Below are 25,296 nucleotides of genomic sequence, written 5' to 3'. Positions count from 1 at the left end.
GGGGTGGTTACACCCCTCTCCCTTGTCCGGACTTTCCCCAGCTCAGGGGCTGGTGTGCCCCTGGAACTCGTTTGAGCCGGCATATGCACAGTGAGCACCGGGGTGCCACTTGCAGTCACCTTCCTCTCAGCCCTGCCTACCTGGGATACACAAAACCCTGTCTGGGATGGTGCTAACACCGCCCCTGACAGGAAACCCTTTGTCCAAGCTCTCCTCGCTGGAAGGACTCCCAGCAGCAGGAGGTCAGACTTGTGTCTGTGGTGGCAGCATCCATTTTGTGATGCTGAGGCTCGAGTTAACTTTAACCGGGGTTCACAGCTACATACATGTCGTGTCCCTCTAGAAGGGTGGAATGCTAACCCTGTCGCCAGAATTGGCGAGGGGTTAGTATTCCAATTGGTATGACACCTTACTCGACATGTTTTGATAAAGCGATACCAAAGTTGGCAAATAACCGCGAGGATTATAATGCACTTAAGAGTATATGGTACGCGTTATCATGGAACAGCTATTAGGACTTGGTTCCGCAAGCTACAGACGGGCTCAGCTCATGCCAGAGCACCAACTCACATAATTCCAAGCACTCTGCCTTCAGGATTGTTAAGGCCTGCCATAGGAGTGACTGATAGGAATATATGTGTCCATTATAGGGTTAGATATAGGGATACTATATCTAAAGCAAAGGGTGATTACACCACCTTGCCCCAGCTGTCGTGTAAATGTATGTAAATGTATTTGAGCTTATATAGCGCACAGCTACCCACAAAGGGTTTCCCGGCGCTTGCTTAGGGAACCCGTCCTGGTATTCCCCTGTGAGATAACCCCGGCAGGGTATCCACAAGGTGAAAGCCAGGCATCCCGCCGCGAGGGGCCGTTGTGGAGATTAAGCAAGCTATTGCCCAGAGTCGCAGAGTGTGAACCCGTGAGTCGAGAAGGCACCGGAGTGAGAATTATCGAGTCCGTGGAATTTTTGAGCCCAAGACCCGCCGAGGCGGGGAATTGAACCCTGGTCCAGGGCCGATCTCAGCTTCCGGGTCTGCCGCCTCTAACCCCTGAGCCACACTTCGTGCAGCCAGTTGTGTCAGATTTGAGTGGCCAGCCAGGGGTGGCATAATACATGCTGCAGCCCCTGGTAGGCCCTGGGTACACCTATGCCCAGGATAAATAAGGTATGCTGTACAGGGACTGATAAGGTGGCCCAGTACCAATTGGTAAATGCACCTAAGGTACACGTGAGACAATTTAGAGAGAGAACAGCTAGGCTGTGGGTCTGATTGCAGGCCCACAGCCAGGGAAAGTGGTAAACTAGTGAAGCAAAAGTGGGGCGTGGCCAAGAGCCGATCATGGTGGACGTGTAGCTCCGGAGCTCCGTCCTTAGCCCGTAATACTAGCCAATTATCCTGCAATCCTGACAGACAACCCACCTACAAACGGTGCACAGAGGCCCCGAGAGCGAGCGGCGTGCAGCGGAGGGGTGCTGCTCCCCCCCGGACCTCGCCGGTGACACGCTGTGACCGTGGAGCCTGTTGCGGCCTGAAGAATGGAGTGAGGCCTCGGCCTCGATTTGTGACCTGCCTGTCCCGCCCCGGGTTGCTGTCTCGCTCCAGGCGGACCCCCGGACCAAAGGTGCAGCGGACTTTTCACCGCGCTACCAGGACACACAGGAGGGTTCCCCATGCTCCGCCTGCAGCCTCGCAGCCCCTTCCACCGGGCTGCTGCACACCTGCTGATCTCCCCCGCTGTGGGACCCGCTGGGCTGCCCGAGGCTCCGGACCTGCCGCCACCGGACTGAGCCCAGCTGAAGCGCCCGCGCCCTCGACCCCACCGGCGAGGAGGACGGGTCTAGCGGAATACGAGACTCGCCATCGGCGCTTCGGACCCGAAGTCCGCTCCCAATACAACGCGCCGAGGGGCGCGGGGCAGCCGGCGTCAGGGCGATCCTACAGGCGCCATTTTGTCTGCACCCCAGAGCCGAGCCCGGGCCCCCGGGATACTGATCTCGGCAACCTGCACACCCCAGGCTCCAGCGACGGCGGGCATCACACAGCGGGAGCACCCGAGGCAGCACACACGCACGGTCAGTGCACAGTAGCCCATATTGCAGTGGGGCCTGCGACCTCACATACTGGAGCTGGGGTAACCAGGCACACGCGGGAGGAAGAAGACGCGCGCTGCGGAGCCCTGCTGCCACACTGCGAGCCCGGCGCCTACCGCGATCCCGGCTGTTAGAGTGATCCCTCCTCATTGTAATCTAAGGCCTATGGACTCCCCCCTACACCTTGCACGGCCAGGTCGCTAACGACCCACAAGACCACGAGTAGACCACCACTCCGCACTAGGACAACGCCGCGACCAGCCAGTCGATGCCTTCCGTGCACGAGCTGGCCAACGTAATTCCTGGCTAACCCGAGGACTACACCGCAATAGCCTGCATCCAGCGGAACCTGGGCACACTGACATCGCAGCCCTGCACCTTTGAGTGGACAAGTACGAAGGGGGAGGTCGGCGACTACAGCTACTCCGGCGTCGCCCTGCATACCAGGTCAATGGGTAGGCACAGGGGCAGGAACCAGGACCCGGGCGCTCCAGCAGACATGCAGTCCACGGGCTCCGAAGACCCATTGGCCTCCTCGAATGCGGACATCATCCCGCCAACCGGTAAGGGATCCCAAGACGCCAAGTTGGACCTCATCCTCAACGAAATACGCGCCACACGCGAGGCATTAGAATCGCGCATAGACAGCATGGCGACTGGCCTATCCCTACTGCGGGCTGACCATACCAAGCTGGCGGAGCGGGTCTCGGAACAGAAGATAGCGCTGAGTGACCTCATACCCCAACAGACGGAGCATTCCACGAAACTGGAGGCCGTGGAGAAACAGCTATGGGGCAGGGTGGACGACGCGGAAGGACGGGCCCGCCGCAACAACGTCCGCATCCTGGGTATTCCGGAGAGAAGTGAGGGGAGGGACCCCACCCTATTGGTGGAGGACTGGCTCCAGAATCTAGTGGGCCAGGAAGACCTTACGGCCCTGTACAGTGTGGAACGAGCGCACAGGATGCCATCGCGTCCCCCGCAACCGGGGGCGCCCCCTCGACCACTGATTGCGCGCCTACTCCACTACAAAGATCGAGACACTGTTCTAAGAGTGGCAAGGGAGAAGGCACCTATACGCTTCGAAGATAAAAACATATCGGTGTACCCCGATTTCACGCCCACAGTGCAAAGAGCCAGATCCACTTTCTTGGGGGTTAAGCGCAAACTCAGGGACAGAGATATGAAATATGCTATTTTATTCCCTGCAAGGCTCAAGATATTACACAGCAACAAATCCCACTTCTTCGACTCGCCGGAAGAGGCGGAGGAATGGATGGAAGTCGCCCTCACCCCACCGGCCTCCCATGACCCACTCGCAGACGACCACAGTGGGGGTCGCAGATCCTCGCAGGGTCAACGAGATAATCCTTCCACCTCCAAACATCAATCCCCACGAAGCGCGCCTATGAACACTCAACCGCCGGGGGACCGGGCAGCAGATCAGTCTCCATCACCACGGATGCGACTAACAGAGGAAGCGCTGGCCGCTCACGACGCGGGAGCAACCGGGGACAGACTCACCGTCACCACCGACACCCACACTGAGGTTTCCGGGTCAGTGGACAGTCTGCAACTGTTCCCAAAGATCACAGCCCAGATGGCAGAGGAGTTTTGATTGGCGACACGATTGGTCCTCTCCGGGTGGTAACGTATAACCGACCCCCCCCCCTCTCATACCTGGTGGGTTGCAGAAGGGCTCACCCTGTCAAGGGCTACCATGCCAGAGCGGGCCATCAAGTGACAGTCAACAGAGGCCTGCTCCCCCCGTTCTGAACATGGAACACATTGACTTGTGCCCACGTTGGGCACCCTTGTTTGGCTCCCGAGCCCGTTGGCCTGGGGACCTTTTAGTTAAGGGGATAGACGTTCACGAGGCACTCTCACCTAGTACCACGACGAATCTTACATGGTCACTCATGAGCTCCGCTCTACCACCACGCACAGAAGGTTATGGGACCTCTTAATGCCTATCATTTGTGCACCTGGAATGTACGGGGACTGGGCTCAGTACACAAACGCCACCGAATTTTAGCTCAACTCAACCGTAGAGGGACACAGATAGCTTGCCTGCAAGAGACACATTTGAACAATGCTGAAAACGTGAAGATGCGCAAAAAATGGCGAGGACAGCTCTTTGCTACCTCCTATTCTGCGTTCTCCAGGGGGGCGGCGATCTGGCTTCGTAACTCTGTCCCCTTCAAGGCGTTAGAACAAAAGATTGATAAGGAGGGGCCATATGTGTTTGTGCGGGGTTTACTGGATGGGGATGCCATTGTACTAGGTTGTGTGTACTCACCAAACACAGGCCAGTCGGAATTTTTGCTAACTCTAAACGTGATACTTGCTGATTGGGCTGACCACCAGTGGGTCATTGGCGGGGATTTCAATGCTGTACTCGATCTTACATTAGATAGGTCCCACCCCCCCCTGTTGGCCACGGAGAGCAGGAAACAGGCGGACGCTCTAGCACGCTGGGCTGTGGGCTGGGATCTGGCAGACGCATGGCGCAGCACGCACCCACAGGAGAGGGAATATATCTTTTTCTCCCCGCCCCACCAGCTCCATACCAGAATTGACCATGTCTTCTGCTCCCGCTCCCTGACGACCTCAATTGTCCAAACCCAACACATGGGGAAAACCCTATCCGATCACAACCCCGTCGAGCTCACTTGGCAATGGGGCAAGCTGCTGCCCCCCATCCCGGCTTGGCGACTACCCCCCGACCTACTTGAAGACACAGTTTTCCAATCCTCCCTATCCGATACTATAGAAACCTACTTCACCACAAATGCGAACACAGCCAGTACCCGTCAGATCGAATGGGACGCATTTAAAGTCTGTCTAAGGGGAGAGGCGATGGCAGCCCGAGTGGGTAGAAAGAAAGAGGTTATCAGTCAATTAAGCGAAGTGGAGGGTTCCCTAGCGTCCCTGGAGAGTGCGGCAGCGGGCACCAATGCACATTTCACACCACTACAGGAGGCTCACATCAGGCATGCAGAGCTATTAGAAGACTTGAGACTCCTAGACTACAGAGAGCACACAAATAGACAGCATACACAGGCAGACCGAGCTGGCACCCTCCTGGCCCGGCTACTGCGAGACTCCCCACCTTGCCACCCAATCTTAGAAATATTGGACCAAGCAGGCAATCCGGCCACCACCCAAATAGGGATCAATACGGCGTTCAAGGACTATTATACCACGCTGTATAGCCCCCCGCCGCCCCAGTCAGAGATCGCTTATGAGACCTTCATGGAGGAACTGGCCCTGCCCCGACTCACCGACATGCAAAGCAAAGATCTACAGCGCACCATCTCTCTAGCGGAAATTAGACAGGCGATACGAGCCCTCCCTAGGAACAAGGTCCCTGGAACCGATGGCCTCCCAGCCGAATTCTATACAACATTTATAGATCTCTTGGCCCCGCGTTTACATGCTCTCTATCTAGAAGCCCTACGGTCGGCCTCCCTACCACAAACATCCATGCAAGCGTTGATCACATCCCTCTTAAAACCAGGCAAGGGCGGGCTGCAACTGGCCGACTACAGACCCCTGTCCCTCCTGAATACGGATTCGAAGATCTTGAGCAAAGTGCTGGCGACGAGACTTATGCAATATATACCTCAGTTGATCCATCCTGACCAATGTGGTTTTGTGCCGGGCCGGAGCACGGCCATGAATCTCAGACGCTTGGCCCAACTGATGTTAGGAAGCGTGGTGGACACGGGCCCGGAGGTCTGCATATCACTAGACTTGAGGCAGGCGTTTGACTCCCTCAGATGGGATTACATGTTTGCCACAATCTTAAAATTCGGGATACCGCCCGAATTCGTTGCCTGGGTCAGGCTTCTGTACACTCTCCCTACAGCGAGAGTGAGGACTTCCAGGCACATTTCGGGACCTATAGCTATAGCGAGGGGCACCCGACAGGGCTGCCCGCTCTCCCCTCTCCTGTTTATCCTCGCCCTCGAACCCCTGCTTTGCAGACTCAGGGCGATGGCCCCCCGCTATGGTATCCGGAGACATGGGACGGCGCATATTGTGTCCGCCTATGCCGACGACATCATATTGTACCTTCGGGACCTGCGGGGCGACATGGGCCCTATACCCCAAATATTTGAGGACTTTAGGGAGATCTCAGGCCTCACCATAAGCGAACACAAGTCCTATGGGTTCACCTTCAGGAATACAGATTCCTCCACTCCCCTACCCTTCGCCCCACATGAATTCCAGATAGCGGGAACCACTTTCCGATATCTAGGGATGCACATCTACAGGGAAGCTGACATGATGATTGACGGCAACCTTGGAAGGACCCTGAGAGCACTGAAGTCCCAAATTCAATTCTGGCTGACGCTGCCCCTCTCTGTTGCTGGCAGGGTGGCCATTTCTAAAATGGTAATGCTCCCTCGCCTTGTTTACCACTTCACCAACCTACCATTCCTGATTCCAGCTGCGACATTTAAACACCTCGACACACTACTTACGGAACTTGTATGGGGACACGGGTGCAGACGTATTGGTCTGGCTAAACTGCAGCTCCCCTCAGGCTCCGGTGGTATGGGCCTGCCGGACTTTAGGGCATACAACTATGCATGCCAGCTACAATGGCTAGCCTACTGGGTGGCGAGCCGCAACCTTCACGAGATCAACATAAACAGAGAGGGAACATGAAAGAGGGGACGTACACAGGTTGCTCCTACCCCATTCGAACATGCCGAGAGATGCCCCACCGCTCCTCCGGCTTGCGGTGACATACTGGCGGAAGGCAGTGAAATACACTTCCCCCACGACATTGTACGCTCCCACGATCCCGCTTCTGGGCATCCTGCTGGGCTCGGGCACGCTCACGACAAACAGGCTAACGCCGTGGCAGGACGCAGGTGTGACGTATGTGGGAGACCTGTTCGCGGAGGGGCACCTACTGTCCTTTACAGATTTCAAGGCTGTGCATAGCGTTTCTGGAGGCTCATTCCTTTTACACGCATGCCTTTGTCACTATATAACGCACACCTGGGCGCCTGAAGGACAGGAGCCAACTACAAACCCCCTGATAACAATGCACTACCTTATGGGCACGGGCGGCCACCTAACCAAATGGCTCACTGCTAGCATAAAAACCGAGAGGGCGATCCCGCTAACACCACTCAGGGCAGCATGGGAGGGAGACATTGGTAGGCCGCTGCGAGACAAAGAATGGGAACGCATCCTCCAATTTCCCAAGAAGGTAGCCAGAAACCCCAAATACAAGTTTATTCAGCTAATGTTACTTCATAGGGCCTACCTGACCCCGCATCGCCTACACATGATGTTCCCCGACGCGAGTAGCAACTGCCCCCGGTGCGACGCTGATGACGCATCACTAATACATATGCTATGGCTATGCCCCAAGTTGGGTCATTACTGGACTACCATCGCTGACACGCTTGAGAATGCTGGCACCCTGTCCCAATCGCTCACCATAGAACATACACTATTAGGGTTGGGACCGCCGACACGCACTAGGACCGTGGCGACACGTTTCACAGACTTGGCCCTATTACTATCGAAGCGAGCGATCACGATGAGGTGGAAATCCCCCAGGCCCTCTGACCCGGATTTATGGAAAGCAGAGGTAATAAGGTGGGGCAAGGCAGAGGGCGAGGCGCTGCAGCGAGAGGAACACAGAGGTCTCAGGAAAACACTGATCTCCTTAGATTGGTTCACTGTGCTGGGGACCTTTGAGGCAGGGGACCTTTGAGGCTGGGGATGAGGAGGACGGAGGGGATACGGATAACTCTATACACACGGGCTGAATGGGCCCAAACCCTTAGGGCATTCCTGATGTTAGGTGCACTGGGTGGAGGTACGGAGAACCCCGTACCGTTGACGATTCTATCCCAGCCTGCCTATGTGTGTGGGAAAGACTAAAAACTGTACTATACGGAACAACTAGTGACCAGGATGTAAACATCACACTTATACGCATGTTAGTAGAGTGCCGGGAGGGATCTTTGCGGGTGGGTGGGGGGTGTGGGTATGTTACGGGATTGTTCAGTTGCAATGGTTCCGCACGAAAATGAAAAATCAATGACACTAAGTACCTGTAATCACAGAGCAGACATATGAATGTGACATTCTGATTATTGCTATGCCCGAATATGTATGTAACTGCTCCATTCACTATGCTAATAAACAGATTTTCAAAAAAAAAAACTAGTTAAGCAAAAAGCAAAAATCGGGGGTGACCATAGGATTGCAGACCCTACTCTCCTACACTCTCCACCCCCCTCAGAACCCAAACCGCCCTCTAACAACCTCAGCGCCTGGAACCCAATCACTACTGAAGACACCATCTGCCTAATGAATTCCATCCACTCTGGTTCGCCAACCGACCCATGCCCCCACCACTCCTTCAACAAAGCAGACTCCATCATCGCACCCCATCTCCGTGATATCATCAACTGCTCCTTCAATTCTGCTACCTTCCCGGAAAGTTGGAAACATGCCGAAGTCAGCGCCCTCCTGAAGAAACCCACAGCAGACCCCTCTGAACTTAAAAACTACCGCCCCATCTCCCTCCTCCCATTCCCTGCCAAAGTCATTGAGAAAGCCATCAACAGCCAACTCGCTGCCTTCCTCGAATCCAACAACTCCCTCGATCCCTCACAATCCGGCTTTCGAACCAAACACAGCACCGAAACCGCCCTCATCGCAGCAACAGACGACATCCGAACACTACTGGACAACAGAGAAACAGTAGCCCTCATTCTACTCGACCTCTCCGCCGCTTTCGACACTGTCTGTCACAGCACCCTCATACAACGCCTCAACAACATCGGCATAAAAGGAAAAGCCTTGGGCTGGATCATCTCGTTCCTTGCTGGGAGAACTCAGAGAGTCCAACTTCCCCCATTCAAATCAGAGTCCACCGAAGTCATCTGCGGAGTACCACAAGGATCATCACTCAGCCCTACCCTCTTCAACGTTTACATGAGTCCTCTCGCTTCCATAGCGCGTCAACACAACCTTAACATCATCTCCTACGCTGACGACACCCAGCTGATCCTCTTCCTCACTAAAGACCCCAACACTGCCAAAACCAATCTCCAAGCAGGCATGAAAGAAGTAGCCATATGGATGAAAAACAGCCGCCTTAAACTTAACTCAGACAAAACGGAAGTGCTCATCCTAGGATGGGACGACTCATGGTGGCCTTCGGATCTGGGCTCAGCACCCACACCCACAGACCACGCACGTAACCTAGGCTTCATCCTAGACTCCTCCCTCTCGATGACCAGACAAGTCAACGCCGTCTCATCCTCCTGTTTCAACGTACTTCGTATGCTCAAAAAAATCTTCCATTGGATCCCCACCGAGACAAGAAAGACCGTTACCCACGCACTGGTTACGAGTCGACTAGACTACGGAAACACCCTCTACGCCGGAATTACAGCCACATTACAGAAAAAACTCCAACGCATCCAAAACACATCGGCAAGACTCATTTTGGACATCCCTCGCCAGGATCACATTATCGGCCACCTGAAAGACCTCCACTGGCTTCCCGTCAACAAGAGAATAACATTCCGTCTCCTCACGCACGCACACAAGGCCCTCTACAAACTAGGGCCCGAATGCCTCAACACTCGACTATCCTTCTACACACCCACCCGCCAACTAAGATCCTCCAATCAAGGCCTCGCCGCAGTTCCGTGTATCCAAAGATCCACCATGGGAGGTAGATCCTTCTCCTACTTGGCGGCCAAGACCTGGAACTCACTCCCCACTCACCTCCGCCTTACTCAGAACCACTTCTCCTTCAGAAAAGATCTTAAAACCTGGCTATTCGATAAATAATGAACCCCCTCCCCAAGCGCCTTGAGACCCTCTGGGTGAGTAGTGCGCTATATAAATTCTTGAACTTGAACTTGAACTCTTAAACCAGAAACTCGAAACCTAATTGGGGCTTACAATCCAGTCTTGTTCGAGGACATAAAACCGTATCAAATATCAGCAATATGCCACAGACACAGGAAAATTAGAAATAAGCTGTTCCTTTAATTGTCGCTTTGACTCATGGCCTAGGCCGCATTGTCACTGATCTGGTGTTTAAAACTCCATGGTATTTTCCTCTGTTTACTTTCCTATGTACCACGCTGTGGATTTGAAAAATCTGCAAATAAATTATTTCAATAAATAAATAAGCTGCCCAGTTTAATTGCAAAACCGAAATACTCATATATTCATTTAATTACAGATATATCCATTGAAATTCAGATATATTCATTGAAATACAGACTGTCACTTCCAGTTGTCACCTCTCTGTAAATACTCTTCAGTCCTTTACGCCAGTGTTTGGAAGATGCTCATCTGAAGAGAAGCTATAAATACTTTTACACAGCAGCAGCCATGTGTGAGGCCCTGTTCTTGAACTGTCTGTGACATCTGAAATCCCAGGTCTTTAGTCAAGTCAAGTCAAGTCATAAAATTTGTATAGCGCACTACATACCCAGAGGGTTTCAAGGCGCTTAGGAGGGGAGGAGGATTATTTGTCAAATATCCACGTTTTAAGCTGCTTTCTGAACGCTAGGTGGTTCTGGGTGAGGCGAAGGTGAGCGGGGAGTGAGTTCCATGTCTTAGCAGCCAGGTATGAAAAGGATCTGCCTCCCATGGTGGTCTTGTTAATGCGAGGTACCGTGGCGAGGGCTTGGCCGGAAGAACGTAGTTGGCGGAAAGGGGTGTAGAAGGACAGTCGAGAGTTGAGGCAATCTGGTCCGATGTCGTAGAGTGATTTGTGTGCGTGGGTAAGCAGACGGAAAGTGATCCTCTTATTGACGGGTAGCCAGTGGAGGTCTTTAAGGTGACCAGTGATGTGTTCGTTGCGTGGGATGTCTAATATGAGCCTGGCTGAGGCGTTTTGGATTCGTTGGAGTTTCTTCTGGAGTTTAGCGGTGGTGCCTGCGTAGAGGGTGTTTCCGTAGTCCAGTCGGCTCGTGACTAGAGCGTGGGTGACTGTTTTCCTTGTTTCGGAGGGGATCCAGCGAAATGTTTTTCTGAGCATGCGAAGAATGTTAAAGCAGGAAGAGGATACGGCGCTGACTTGTCTGTTCATTGAGAGTGAAGAATCCAGGATGACGCCAAGGTTCCGTGCGTGGTCTGTCGGGATGGGTGCATTTCCGAGGGCTTCCGGCCACCAGGAGTCGTCCCATCAGAGGGGGATTTACCTAAGATGAGGACTTCTGTTTTGTCTGAGTTCAGTTTCAGACGGCTTTGTTTCATCCATTCGGCGACTTCTTTCATTCCTTCGTGTAGGTTAGTTTTGGCGGTGCTGGGGTCCTTGGTGAGAGATAGGATCAGTTGGGTGTCATCCGCGTAAGAGATGATGTTGAGGTTGTGTTGGCGGGCGATGGCCGCGAGGGGGCTCATGTATACGTTGAAGAGGGTGGGACTGAGTGAGGATCCTTGTGGTACGCCGCAGATGATTTCAGAGGCCTCGGACTTGAATGGTGGGAGGCGGACTCTCTGGGTCCTTCCGGTGAGGAACGAGGTGATCCATTCCAGTGCCTTTCCTTGGATTCCGATGTTTCTGAGGCGTTGTAAAAGGGTGCTGTGGCAGACTGTGTCGAAGGCTGCAGAGAGGTCGAGGAGGATGAGGGCGACTGTGTCTCCATTGTCCAGTAGAGTTCGAATGTCGTCTGTTGCTGCGATGAGGGCGGTCTCAGTGCTGTGTTTGGCTCGGAAGCCAGATTGTGAGGGGTCGAGTGATTTGTTGGCTTCGAGGAAGGCGGCGAGCTGGTTGTTGACAGCTTTCTCGATGACTTTGGCCGGGAATGGAAGAAGCGAGATGGGGCGGTAGTTTTTGAGTTCGGTGGGGTCTGCTGTTGGTTTTTTTAGAAGGGCGGTGAGTTCAGCGTGTTTCCAGTCTTCTGGGAAGGTAGCGGAGTTGAAGGAGCAGTTGATGACGTCTCGGAGGTGCGGAGCTATGATGGAGTCTGCTTTGTTGAAGATGTGGTGAGGGCATGGGTCTGTGGGGGATCCAGAGTGGATGGAATTCATCAGGCGTATGGTGTCCTCCGTGGAGATTGGGTTCCAGGCGTTAAGGGTGTTAACGAGGGGAAGATGGTCAGCTGATGGTAGGGTGGGTTGGCTTCCGGGTTGTTTGTCAAAGCTGTTGTGGATGTCAGCAATCTTGTTGTGGAAAAAAGAGGCTAGGGAGTCGCAGAGGGTTTGAGAGGGGGTGATGTCGTTGGAGTTGGCCGAGGGGTTGGAAAATTCCTTGACGATGTTGAAAAGTTCCTTGCTGTTGTGGGCGTTGTTGTCAAGTCGATCCTTGAATGCTGTTTTCTTGGCTTTTCGGATTAGTTGGTGGTGAGTACGGATGGCGCTTTTGAAGGCGTCCTTGGTGCTGGTGGATGGGTCTTTTTTCCAGGCCTTTTCAAGGGAGCGGCACAGTTTCTTGGACTTCTTGAGGTCATCGTTGAACCATGAGGCCTTCTTGATGCCAAGTTTGTGTTGACGTTTTTTCAGTGGTGCTAAGGTGTCGGCGGTGTTGGATAACCAAAGGGTGAGGTTGGAGGCGGCTTCGTTGGCGTTAGAAGAGAGGGCTGGGGAGGTTTGAAGGAGCGATGTGGAGATCTGCTCCGTGGTGATTTTGTTCCAGTTTCTTTGTAGAGTTGGTTGGAGGTGGATGATGGGTTTCGGCTTGTTGTAGGTGAAGTGAACGCAGCTGTGGTCAGTCCAGAGGAGATTCGTAGTGTGGCTGAAGGAGACATGGTTGCTGGAGGTGAAGATGGGGTCAAGTGTGTGACCTGCGATGTGGGTGGGGGAAGTGACCAGTTGTTTAAGTCCGAGGTTGGCGAGGTTGTCCAAGAGGGTGGCGGTGTTGCGGTCGTTGATCTTTTCAAGGTGGAAGTTGAGGTCTCCCAGAAGGATGTAGTCTTTGGAGGGGAGCGCGTGTGGGGTGATGAAGTCCGTGATGTCTTCACTGAATTTTGCGCGGGGTCCTGGTGGTCTGTAGAGGAGGGTGCCTCGGAGTGTGATTTTGGGGTCGATGTGGATCTGGAAGTGAAGGTGTTCGGAGTTAGCGAGGTTAGCGTCAGAGCTGGTTGAGATGCGGATTGATTTTTTATGGACGATAGCGATTCCTCCTCCTGTATGGTCGGTGCGGTCCTTGCGTGTGATCTTATAGTCATCAGGGATAGCGATGGCGATGTCAGGGGCGGAGGAAGCGTTCATCCATGTTTCCGTTAGGAAGGCGACGTCAGGAGAGATGGTGTCTAGTAGGTTCCAAAGGTCAATGGCGTGCCTGTGGACCGAGCGGGTGTTGAGAAGGATGCATTCTAGGTGGTTGGGGTCGGGAATCTGTGTTGTGGTCGCAGCGGAGATGTTGTTGGTGCCGCTAAATTTGCAGGAGAGGCAGGAGAACGGTCCATGGGTGCGTCCAGGAGCGGCTTGGACGCAGGTGGGGGCGCGACCGGGGTTAAGGGCTAGGAGGGTGGCGGCATCGTAGGTAACGCGGGGGGGCTGGGCAGCGCGAGGGGCAGGGGGACTGGCGCTGGGCGCGGTCCGGGCGCGGACGGGCGTAGACGGGCTTACCTTTGGCGCACCTTCGGCGCGGCCGTAGCGCGTGGACGCTGCGCGTGGGGGCATTGGCCATAAATGGAAGGTGGGGGGGGGAGGGGCGAGGGCGCTTCAGCTGGGAGGCGGGGCGGGCAAAGGAGGACGACAACAACAACAAAATGGAGGTGGAGGGGTCAGGGCGGCAGGAGCGCTAGGGGGGAAACGCAAATATTACAATAGTGTCACGCTACGGAGCAAAATGCTAATGAGATAAAGCGGCGAGATGAAAACACAATATGCAACAGAGTCACGCTAGCAATATCGCACTGTAAATGGGCAAATCGGTAAATTCAGCAATTAAATGGGCAAAGCGGCAGTTCCAGCACGCTGCGGTAATGAGGGCACACAGCAGGCAGTAATTATAATCGCAGACCAGGTTAGAGCGTAAGCGCTGCACAAACGATACCTCAGCAGCAGGGGAGCGACCACTCAGCTTGGAAGCAGAGAGTGAGTCACCCATAAGTATTGCAATAATATCGATCCATTTCTCTTGTATGAGAAAAGAGACTGATCAATAAATAACATCTTTTATTGAACACGCCCGTCTCTTCCTTTTCTCTACAATCTGGTGAGACTAAGAATGCACGTACTGACTGAGTAAAATAAATTGCCTTTTGTTTTCACACGACTCTAGAGATACACTCTTGATTAGGGGAGAGCAAAGTTGTCATGTTCTATGGTTGTCAGAAACTAAATCCCTTCTTGTCTATCCAGGGAGGTTCAACTCCTCCTTGCCTATTCGAGAAAGTTTCTAGTGAACTCTGAGCTAGCTGGCAAACCCAAAACTTTAAGTCTAATATCGACAGTAGTAGACCTAGTTAACGTCTGGTCTAGGCCTATACTATTGAAGGTATTATTCCAATGCGCAGAGCCTATTGGGATAATAGGAACTACACTACACTTCGAGGTATAAATATACCTCCACTTGCTCTAGCAAGACACGGTGGTTCGGAGCAGTTCGACTATCTACTTGCCCGACAGAGCTCGCTAAAGCAAGTGCCGACGGAAGCCGACCCTTCAGTTGACGCACTGATCAGGAAGCTGTCTCTTCTCCTGCCGAGAATCCAGCTCCAGTGTTTCCAAGCTCCCCTTGTGGGGTGTTGGGAAATCGAGTCCCGAGACAGAGATACCAGACCTCCTTCATTCTAACTAAGGTATGGAGCTGATTAGAACCTAGAGAAATCTTCGATAGATTCTTGGCAAAGAAATCTAAACCTATTCTACACAATACTTACTTCTTCCCTTGAACTAGACTTAGGTTAAGTACATCGGGGTAGGCGTATTTTAGAAGCATCAGTTGAGTATTTTAGCCTATGTATTTATGTATGTATTTTTATATGGCTTAGAAACCATACAATGCTCTTACAGTATTATTTTATAATACTATTCTCGCTGTACGCATTATACTTTGCAGTCTGCTTAACGATTGTAGCAGTTCACTTCTCTTGTATGAGAAAGAAGACTGTTCAATAAACCTTTTGATTGAAAATGCCCGTCTCTCTATTTCTCTACAAACTCTGTTGAAACGAAGCATGCAATGATTGACTGAGTGAAATACTTATCTATTGTTTCCGCTACTCTAGAGATATGTTTGTTATTCTTGGGAAACAAAGTTGTCATGTTTATGCGGTTTTCAGAAACTAATCCCTTCTTGTGAATTCGAGAAAGTTTCTAGTGACCTCTGAGCTAGCTGACACTCTCAATTAAATCTAATATATTTGAAAGAGACCTAGTCGACCTCAGTCCTACATCTAATCTATAGGAAATATTATTCAAATGCACAGAGCCTATTGGGAATATAGGAACTACACTACAGCAGTAGCAATCTACTTCCCATTTATGAAGCAACAGACAGCACAACATGTCTGAAGTTGTAGGGTTAGAAACAGTACATAGGTAAATAGGTATGATGGAAAAGAAAGTGATGAGAAAGATTTTAAATGAAGAAGCTGCTGTGATAGACAGCAAAACATCCATGTCAAAACAACAGCAGTAGGACAATGGTTCACGGAACGATAATGGTAGATTTATTTACATGTCTGTGCAGTGCGTGTCACTTAATGTTCTTTTCTTCCACTCTCATGAGATGGTTTTACAAGGCAACTCTGAGCTCACTGAGTATGGAGCTTCCACAAATCCCAGAGACGGGCCGTTCCAAAGATGGTAACAGAGAAGGTTGAAAGATCTGAGTCTTTATCCTGGCAGATGGAATGGTGATCCTTGAGGGGGTGTAGTTAGTCTGTGTGTTGCCACAGCTGTCCGGGGGGTGTAAGAAATGTCAGAAATTTGTGGAGGGCCCTCTTTTGGGTGAGAACCACCCAGCTTCATGCAATACGGACTAGAGGGTTTGTGTCTGCGCAGGATGAGTTACATTCTGATAACAAAATGGGGGACCTTATCCGAAGGGGATCGATGGTACCAAGGTTTAACGTCTTCGACAGATAGAGAAAGTCCATATACCTCCAGGCGCTTGAAAAGCTTTCTGCACTCTGCTGGTGCAGGCAGGATGTTTATTCTCTAGTTGACATTTGCCAGGGGATGTTCAGATACATTGGTTGAATTAAACCTTGGAGCAGCACTTGTAGCGTTGACTCTTGGAGTCTTGTAGTATGTGCTGGATACCGTAGAACTGTCTTAATGTTTCACAGAGCTCAGAAATCCAGACTATCCTTCGTCTCAGAGCGCGAGCTCTGTGGCTTGACCAGTTGAACGGCAATAAAGAAGATGACCTAGACCAGTTCTACCTCTCCCGACCTTTGAACTGATCCTTGAGGAAATAAGCCGTTATCTGGAAAGCAGATTCACACAAGGTGCAGCTGACAGAAGTCCTGCCTGGAAGGAAGATCTGCACAAAGTACGACTGACAGAAGTCCAGCCTGGAAGGAAGATCTGCACAAGGCGCAGCTGACAGAAGTCCTACCTGGAAGGAAGATCTGCACAAGGCGCAGCTGACAGAACTCCTACCTGGAAGGAAGATCTGCACAAGGCGCAGCTGACAGAAGTCCTGCCTGGAAGGAAGATCTGCACAAAGCGCAGCTGACAGAAGTCCTGCCTGGAAGGAAGATATGCACAAGGCACAGCTGACAGAAGTCCTGCCTAGAAAGGAAGATCTGCACAAGGTGCAGCTGACGGAAGCCCCTTCCTGGAAGGAAGATCTGCTCAGGGCACAGCTGACAGAAGGTCTGCCTGGCGATGACCTCAAAGCAGGGAGAGACCCACAAACCACAAGATCCGTCAAGCCCAGCTAGCCACACTGGACGCAATGTACATCAAAGGCCTGATTTAGATTTCAGATGATGGTTTATTCCAACACAAACGTGACAGGTATCCTGCCCGCCCCTTTAGGAATGCATTACATCCTGTGGCAATTATAATAAGGCAGGCAGGATATCTGTCACGTTTTGATAATGCCTTGGCGTCGTTTGCAGAGTTTTACTCCGCAGAATTCCACGAAGTGCCAGGGAAACTCCGCCGCACTCTGCAGACTTCCGCTAGTGGCAGAGTTTGTTTAGTTGCGCTGCTCTCACTGATTTGTAGTGCCAGGAGTTTAATCTGCACTGTAAAATCAGCACGAACAGCACTACGCGTTGCGCCAGAGGGCGATGCTGCTTTCTGCCGCTCTAATTGATATTCTAATCGAGTGGCAGCTTCATCAACAAGAGTGGCAGATTTCTACACTCGAGTGGTCGTGACCTGCAGCGACCTACCGCAATGAGAAATCTCGCCAGGAGGAGGTCTAGTGCATTATATTTTCTCACAAGCACTCACCACCTTACGGTTGGAGAACTGCTTGAGAAAAAAAACTCAGTTCTGCGTTACTTCATGGAGTTTTTTGGAACTCCGCACTCTGGGCAAAAATTTGCGAGCTCTGCCGGCGGAGCTGAATTCTTCGCCCACCCCTAGTTTTGAGGCAATAATCTGTTGGACAAACTTCAAACTAGGCCATAATAAGTGTTGTAGAAGAAGTAAGAACCACGGCCTTGTGAATATTAAGTATGGGCACAAAATCCGCTCCGCTCACGAAATGTGCAAATGTTCGGCAATTTTGCAATCCGCGAATCTCGTTAAATTGCCGAAAAATTTGCGAATTCGCGAGCGGGTGGATTTTTTTTTTTAGCCCACAGGAAGCACAGTTAAGGCAGGTGCTCGAGTTGAAGCTAACTTTGTAACCATTTTAGAATGGCGCCGGCAAGCTGCCAGAGTGCTTGCTGGCGCCATTCTAAAATGGTTACAAAGTAAGCTTCAACTCGGGCACCTGCCTTAACTCTGTAAGTGCTTCCTGTGGGCCAAAAATTAAACCTCAACAGGAAGCACTTCCAGATATAAATAAAGCAGGTGCCCGAGTTGAAGCTCAAATTCAGTAACGTTTTAATCAGCCCAAAACATTAGTGAGCACGGTCGAGCCTGGGCAAGTGTGCTTTAACCCCATATCTGCCATCGAAAATTATCTTTAATACCCGAGGGAGGTCTTTGCATCCCTGAGTTTCTCGAGCGCAATCCCCGTTCCTGTGACCAGGAGGCTGCTTTCTCCTCAACTGCTGCCCTGCTCTCTCTTTGACCCTTTATACACATGGCATGTTGACACGCATAGAAGCCCCGCACCACACACTAGTGGTATCAAACGTCTTCCCGCCCTTTCCCAACTATGATGGACAGCTCACTCAAGGGACCCCGGCGCCTTTTGGCGCTGTGGCAAAGTTACAGGGACACATGGTCAGTGGAGACAAATCTTCTGGCCCTACGCAGCTGCAGTGTAGGAAAAGCACTATCATTTACCCAACGAGGTAGCACTTACTGGATTAGCCAGTAGAAAGTACTCCAGTTGAGAAGAGGCATTGCACAAAACGGTGGCATCTTCGTGGATAACTATGCAGGGCAGGATTCATTCTGGCACAAGGCTCCTGTCACAAAAATTAAACCTCAACAGGAAGCACTTAAAGATATAAATAAAGCAGGTGCCCGAGTTGAAGCTCAAATTCAGTAACGTTTTAATCAGCCCAAAAGCATTAGTGAGCACGGTCGAGGCTGGGCAAGTGTGCTTTAACCCCATATCTGCCGTCGAATATTAGCTGTAATACCTGAGGGAGGTCTTTGCGTCCCTGAGTTTCTCAAGCGCAATCCCCGTTCCTGTGACCAGGAGGCTGCTTTCTCCTCACCTGCTGCGCTGCTTGCTCTCTGACCCTTTATACACAAGAGGCATGTGAACAGGCATAGAAGCCCCGTACCACACACTAGCGGTATCAAGCGTCTTCCCGCCCTTTCCCAATCCCAACTATGATGGACAGCTCACTCAAGGGACCTCAGCGCATTTTGGCACGGTGGCAAGTTACAGGCACACATGGTCAGTGGAGACAAATCTTCTTGCCCTTTACGCAGCTGCAGTGTAGGAAAAGCACTATAATTTACCCAACGAGGTAGCGCTTACTGATTAGCCAGTAGAAAGTACTCCAGTTGAGTAGAGGTATTGCACAAAATGGTGGCATCTTTGTGGATAACTATACAGGGCAGGATTCATTCTGGCACGAAGCTCCTGTCACAAAAATTAAACCTCAACAGGAAGCACTTACAGATATAAATAAAGCAGGTGCCCGAGTTGAAGCTCAAATTCAGTAACTTTTAATCAGCCTAAAACATTAGTGAGCACGGTCGAGGCTGGGCAAGTGTGCTTTAATCCCATATCTGCCGTTGAAAATTAGCAGTAATACTCGAGGGAGGTCTTTGAATCCGTGAGTTTCTCAAGCACAATCCCGTGTAGTTCCTGTGACCAGGAGGCTGCTTTCTCCTCACCTGCTGCATTGCTCGCTCTCTGAACCTTTATACACAAGAGGCATGTTGACACGCATAGAAGCCCCGCACCACACACTAGCGGTATCAAACGTCTTCTCGCCCTTTCCCAACTATGATGGACAGCTCACTCAAGGGACCTCTGCGCCTTTTGGCGCGGTGGCAAAGTTACAGGCACACATGGTCAGTGGAGACAAATCTTCTAGCCCTTTACGCAGCTGCAGTGTAGGAAAAGCATTATACATTTACCCAACGAGGTAGCACTTACTGATTAGCCAGTAGAAAGTACTCCAGTTGAGTTGATGGAAATCGCCCAAAAATCTGCGATTTCGCGGGAAAATCCGCGAATTCGCAGACTTTTTTGCGATTTTGCATGAATTTACGGACCGCAGATTAGCAAAATACGCCCATACTTAGTGAGTATCAGGCCGTTATCTGACTTCTGATGAACCCTACAGAGTGAGTGAGCAGCCAGAGGGCAGTAGAGGGACCGAAGGACAGGAAATGAATAAACTAGAAAACGAGAAATATGGAAAGGTAGAAATGCTGCATCACCTGTGGATAACTGACACCTCCTCCCGCTCTGCCAAATGACCATCCAGTCACAAAGTGGCATCCTGGGCCCCAAACTGACAACGTCATGCCAGATGCCATGTAATGGTGGAAAAGGGGGGAAAAAGAGTAATATGCCCACATCTGCTGCGTGGATATGTCAGGTAAATTATTGGTTGTGATGGGTTCTCCATAAGTACTAAATTACTGATATTGTTAAATATTAAATTATATGAATCAACGTTTGTTTGCCTTATCTGCGCTTATAATGTAAAGGAAGGGCCTTACAGTGAACCCCTCGCTCTGTTTTACATAAAAGCCCTGGAAGGAGCGGCATATTACAGAACTTTATTTACTTTAGTAAGAACTAAAGACTTGATTTTTAAAGTTGTCTTTCAGGGCCAGTACCGTGCGCTGTAAGCGGCACTAGTTTCAGGGAGATGGACAGATGTTATGGCGATAGGAAACCCCCCTCAAACTACAATAATGTTCCAATCTTCCAGGTTAGAAGAAACCAGAAATGCTTGAACCAAGGGAGCTGTTGAAAGTGTCAAAGGTGACTTATGAACAGCGAGTAAAGACAGGAGTTGGTATTTGAGAGGATCTTAAGTAAATAGGAAAGAAACGAGAAGAAGTGTGTGAATGGAGTTACTTTTGTTGTATACTTCATGAAGAATTACTGAAAATTCTGCAGCCCAGCCTGATCCATCTCTTTTTCTAAACTCTTTTGTTGTTTAAATGAAATCTTGACCATGTGCGTCTATCTTAAGCTATACCTCGAGCACTTGGGTGCTCCATGAGCGCCCTTACTTTGCTCAGTTACTCTGTGAACACTGTTAAATCACCTCCTTTTCAGACATTAATAAGATATCACCTGATCAACAGAACCTTTAGTTAAATATCTGTGTAAGATGAAATATTTCTTGCTAATTTTTAAAGGCGGTAAAGAAGAAGAGGGAGATATACTAATATTTTGCGCCGTATTTGCAGCATAAAAGTGGCACAAAACAGCGCAAAATCTTTTTTTCCTAATTTACTTTCCAGCGCTAAACTTTTTTAGCGCTGGAAATAATTTAAAAGTAATGTGAAGCAGCGCATAGCACTGCTTCACATTACTTCACACATTGGGGCCTGCCAAGGGGGGTGCTTGGGCGTTCCCGTGCAACCACCCAAGATTTCTCATGCTAAACCCATTTTACCAAAATCAGTAGATTGAGTTTAGCGTGAGAAAACTGCACCCTTTTAAACTAGACACAAGAAAGGAGAAATGATTTAATTTCTCCTTCCTTTTCTGACTTTGCATGCGTGCTGCACTGCGCAACACGCATACAAATTTGGAAAAGCATTCCCTCATGTCTGACATAGAATTTTGTACAGGAAGGGTGTTCTTCCTGTACAAAACCGATGCTGGACTCACACACACACACCCTAGCGCTCTGGTGCTAAGGTGTGTGCCTGATGCAGTGCCGCTGTAATCAGTGCCGGCGCAAGGGAAAGGGAAGGAAAGAGCCATATCTTTGAAAATATGGTGCTCTCCTGTTCCCTTCCTGTTGCGCCACGCAGCGCAGCCTCGCGCGCAGGGGGGGGGCTGCGCTGCAATGCATGGAGATTTGGTAAATCTCCCCCGAAATGTCTTTTACAACCAGTTAAACATTGTGAATTCTCATTACATTATGTTTCAATTTAGTAATTTTAAATATCTTTACATCCAACAGAAAACAAGCCTTGAATGTATGAAATGACCATCAATAATGAAGCAAATGCTGTAAATCTTCAATCATAGCAGAAATAATGAGCTACAGTATTCAGGAAAACTTCAGCGCAGTCGGCGACAGAGGAACCTGCACACAAACTGACAGATCCTGGATGAAGTATCAAGGGCAGTTCAGTGATTGTAAGAGTCTGAGCTGTGCACCTCCATGCTACAAGACGAAGAAATGACCTTAGGAAAATTAAGGCAACAACAATAACAAACCGCCTCCTTTATAAACAAGTGCCTAACACCAGCTTTGATCATGGGATCGGTATGATGTGATTACCACAGTGCTCTGTTTTCTAAAATGATGAAAAGCCATCATTCCGTGCTCTAGGAGAATTGTAAACTCTTTCTGGCTAAACCACAGTAACCAGAGAAGAGACCAACAGAGCGGAGCCAGACAATTGACGGGTAAAGGAAAGAGGAGTTTGTCTATCTATAATACAACAGACTGTCCCAATTTGCACCGTCCAGAAGGAAGATACATGTTTACCTACAAGCGTGCATAGCCATAATCCAATCTAAAGGCCCAATCGCCTCCAAAGACACATTTTACGTATTAGGAGTGTGGCAAATATTTGGTGGCTATTGCATTGTATTGTTAAAACAGAAATCAAACATGTGAAATACCGCACACATATTAAATGTGTGAGAAAAACACAAGTGTTTTATCAGCCATGTTGGCCCATCAGGAAATGCAGTCATGGGATGTAGACAAATATATACTCGACCCAGAGACACTAACCAAGAAAGAAGAATCCTACACATGCAGCACGAGCTTTAGTTTGTCATCACTACTCAAGCTTCATCAGCACACGTACACAGGACAAAAACCATTCAAGTGCAGTGAATGTGCAAAGTGCTTTAGTCGATTATCAGAGCTACAAAGACATCAGCGAATACACACAGGGGAAAAACCATTCAAGTGCAGTGAATGTGCAAAGTGCTTTAGTGAGTTATCAAGCCTTCGAAAACATCAGCGAACACACGCAGGAGAAAAGCCATTCAAGTGCAATGAATGTGAAAAGTGCTTTAGTCAGTTATCATACCTTCAAAGTCATCAGCAAACACACACAGGGGAAAAGCCTTTTAAATGCAGTGAATGTGTGAAGAGCTTTAGTCGGTTATCACGCCTTCAAAGACATCAGCAAACACACACGGGGGAAAAACTCTATCATTGTAGTGAATGTGACAGTAGTTTTCGCGTCTCGTCTTCATTAAGGTATCATCAGCGAACTCACACAGGAGAAAATCCATTCAAGTGCAGTGAATGTGCAAAGTGCTTTAGTCGGTTATCACACCTTCAAAGACATCAGGGAACACACACAGGGGAAAAACCATTCAAGTATAGTGAATGTGTAGAGTGCTTTAGTCGATTATCACATCTAAAAAGTCATCAGCGAATACACACAGGAGAAAAACCATTCAAGTGCAGTGAATGTGCAAAGTGCTTTAGTCGGTTATCACACCTTCAAAGACATCAGCGAACACACACAGGGGAAAAACCATTCAAGTGCAGTGAATGTGCAGAGTGCTTTAGTCGGTTATCACACCTTCAACGTCATAATCGAACTCACACAGGGGAAAAACCATTAAAGTGCAGTGAATGTGTGAAGAGCTTTAGTCAATTATCACACCTTCAAAGACATCAGCGAACACACACAGGGGAAAAGCCATTCAAGTGCAGTGAATGTGCAAAGTGCTTTAGCCAGTTATCAGACCTTCAACGTCATAATCGAACACACACAGGGGAAAAACCATTCAAGTGCAGTGAATGTGCAAAGTGCTTTAGCCAGTTATCAGACCTTCAACGTCATAATCGAACACACACAGGGGAAAAACCATTCAAGTGCAGTGAATGTGCAAAGTGCTTTAGTCGGTTATCACACCTTCAAAGTCATCAGCGAACACACACACAGGGGGAAAACATAGAATGGCAATGAAAGTGAGAAGGGCTTTTGTCAATTTTCGATCCCACACAGCCCTCAGTGAATACACTCCTTCATTTAACTCACATGGAAATAATGCTAGAGATGCAGAGATTCCGAAAAGAATTTAAGAACATCAAAAATAATATTGACCCATCTGAGGACATAGACAAGAGCAGAACAGTGCAGTTATTGTGAGAGGAATGAATTACGGAAAAAGATAAAATTCAAATTATGTGGGACTTTGAAATACCAGTTGATACAAGACCTGACTAGCAGTAAAGAAGAAAAACAGATAACAGCATTTGCAGAATTATAAAATTGTTTGTTTCCAGTGATTGTTCACTTCCGTACACATAGAAAAGTGACATGATGTACCAGGATACACAGTGGGAGACAAGCACAATGTGTATTAAAAGAAAAGAAAAATTCTTGATTTTTAGTTGGTGAAGAAGAGATACAAAGAAAAACATTCAATCGCACCTGACCACACTACCTGTAAAAGCAACACTGAACAATACTGGGACTAACAGGGGTATTTTCAGCTAACTTGTCGGATTAGTGATAAAACGCATAAACCCAACATACCCAGAGTGGACATGTTGTCAGAGCTCTGGAGATGGAAGCTTCATTGGTAAAATGTAGGTATTACTATTAACAAATGCCACTGCAGTATATGTAATGAACTAAAGCGAAGCACAGGTGTTCAAGAAATAACCTATTTTCAGGTAGAAAAGAGCACATACCTTGTTTTTAAGTAACGTTTGCTGCATCTTTTACACACTGTTATCGGTTGATGGATCAGCCCGTGACTCAGGCCTTATTACTAAGTGCGACCCGTGGCTCCTCTCCGACTTGGCTCTCCCTATTCATTTTGTGACTCGCCAAACTCTACTTTTTACCAGAATTGAGCCACTGTAAGCAGCAGACTCAGTTTCAAAACAAGAAATATAAAATAATGTAAAAATAATTTTTCGGTTATAGTTTTTATACATCATATGTTTTTCCCACTATCAGTTTGTAACTAAACTCTGAATTGACTGAAAGTGTAAATATTTTTAAACAGAGATGTGGAACTTGGAAATTACATTTTTAAACAGTTTTCAGCGAATAAATAAAATGTACTTTTAATTTGCGTTTGTTTCCTGACGGTATTCTTTATCCAGCCCCTAAGCCCCAAACTGTTTCACATTTACAATATATTAAGCAATAGAAGGGCTAATTTTGTCAAGTTCTCTGTTCCTCTCTTGCACCACTCACACAAACACTCAGAGGCCTGTGTCTGCAGTGCTGGGGTACAAAGTAACAATTACCAGTTGCAAACTAAGGATCTAGGTGAAACTGAGTCCCGTTTCTAGATAATAGTGGGGGGACCCCTTAAACTGTGGCTACCCCCCCACCCCCGACTTTTGCCGTGCTGATAAAGCAATAGTGAAATTGAGTAATTTATGATAAAATGAGAGAAAGAGAAGAAGAGAGCGAGGTGCAGGATATATTAAAGAAAATGAAAAAAAACCATGACTTTACCCTGTTCTGTGTACAAGCATTGTACGTAAACAAGTTGTGCTGTGCGTTGT

At 49.3% G+C, this 25,296-nt stretch overlaps 1 protein-coding gene across 1 annotated transcript in view; it reads left to right on the top strand.

Moving 5' to 3' along the window:
- The window catches only part of LOC144806428 (uncharacterized), a 369,061-nt gene extending 344,211 nt beyond the window's left edge, over nucleotides 1-24,850 (top strand). Inside the window, exon 4 of the mRNA XM_078672796.1 lies at nucleotides 21,751-24,850. Coding sequence (XP_078528922.1) covers nucleotides 22,436-23,734 — 1,299 coding nt within the window. The 5' untranslated portion in view covers nucleotides 21,751-22,435 and the 3' untranslated portion in view covers nucleotides 23,735-24,850. The remainder of the gene's footprint in view (nucleotides 1-21,750) is intronic.
- Nucleotides 24,851-25,296: the final 446 nt, after the last annotated feature.

The sequence above is a fragment of the Lissotriton helveticus genome (assembly GCF_964261635.1).
Source record: "Lissotriton helveticus chromosome 1_1 unlocalized genomic scaffold, aLisHel1.1 SUPER_1_unloc_7, whole genome shotgun sequence".
Taxonomy (NCBI): Eukaryota; Metazoa; Chordata; class Amphibia; order Caudata; family Salamandridae; genus Lissotriton; species Lissotriton helveticus.
This window is presented reverse-complemented; position numbering and strand designations above follow the sequence as displayed.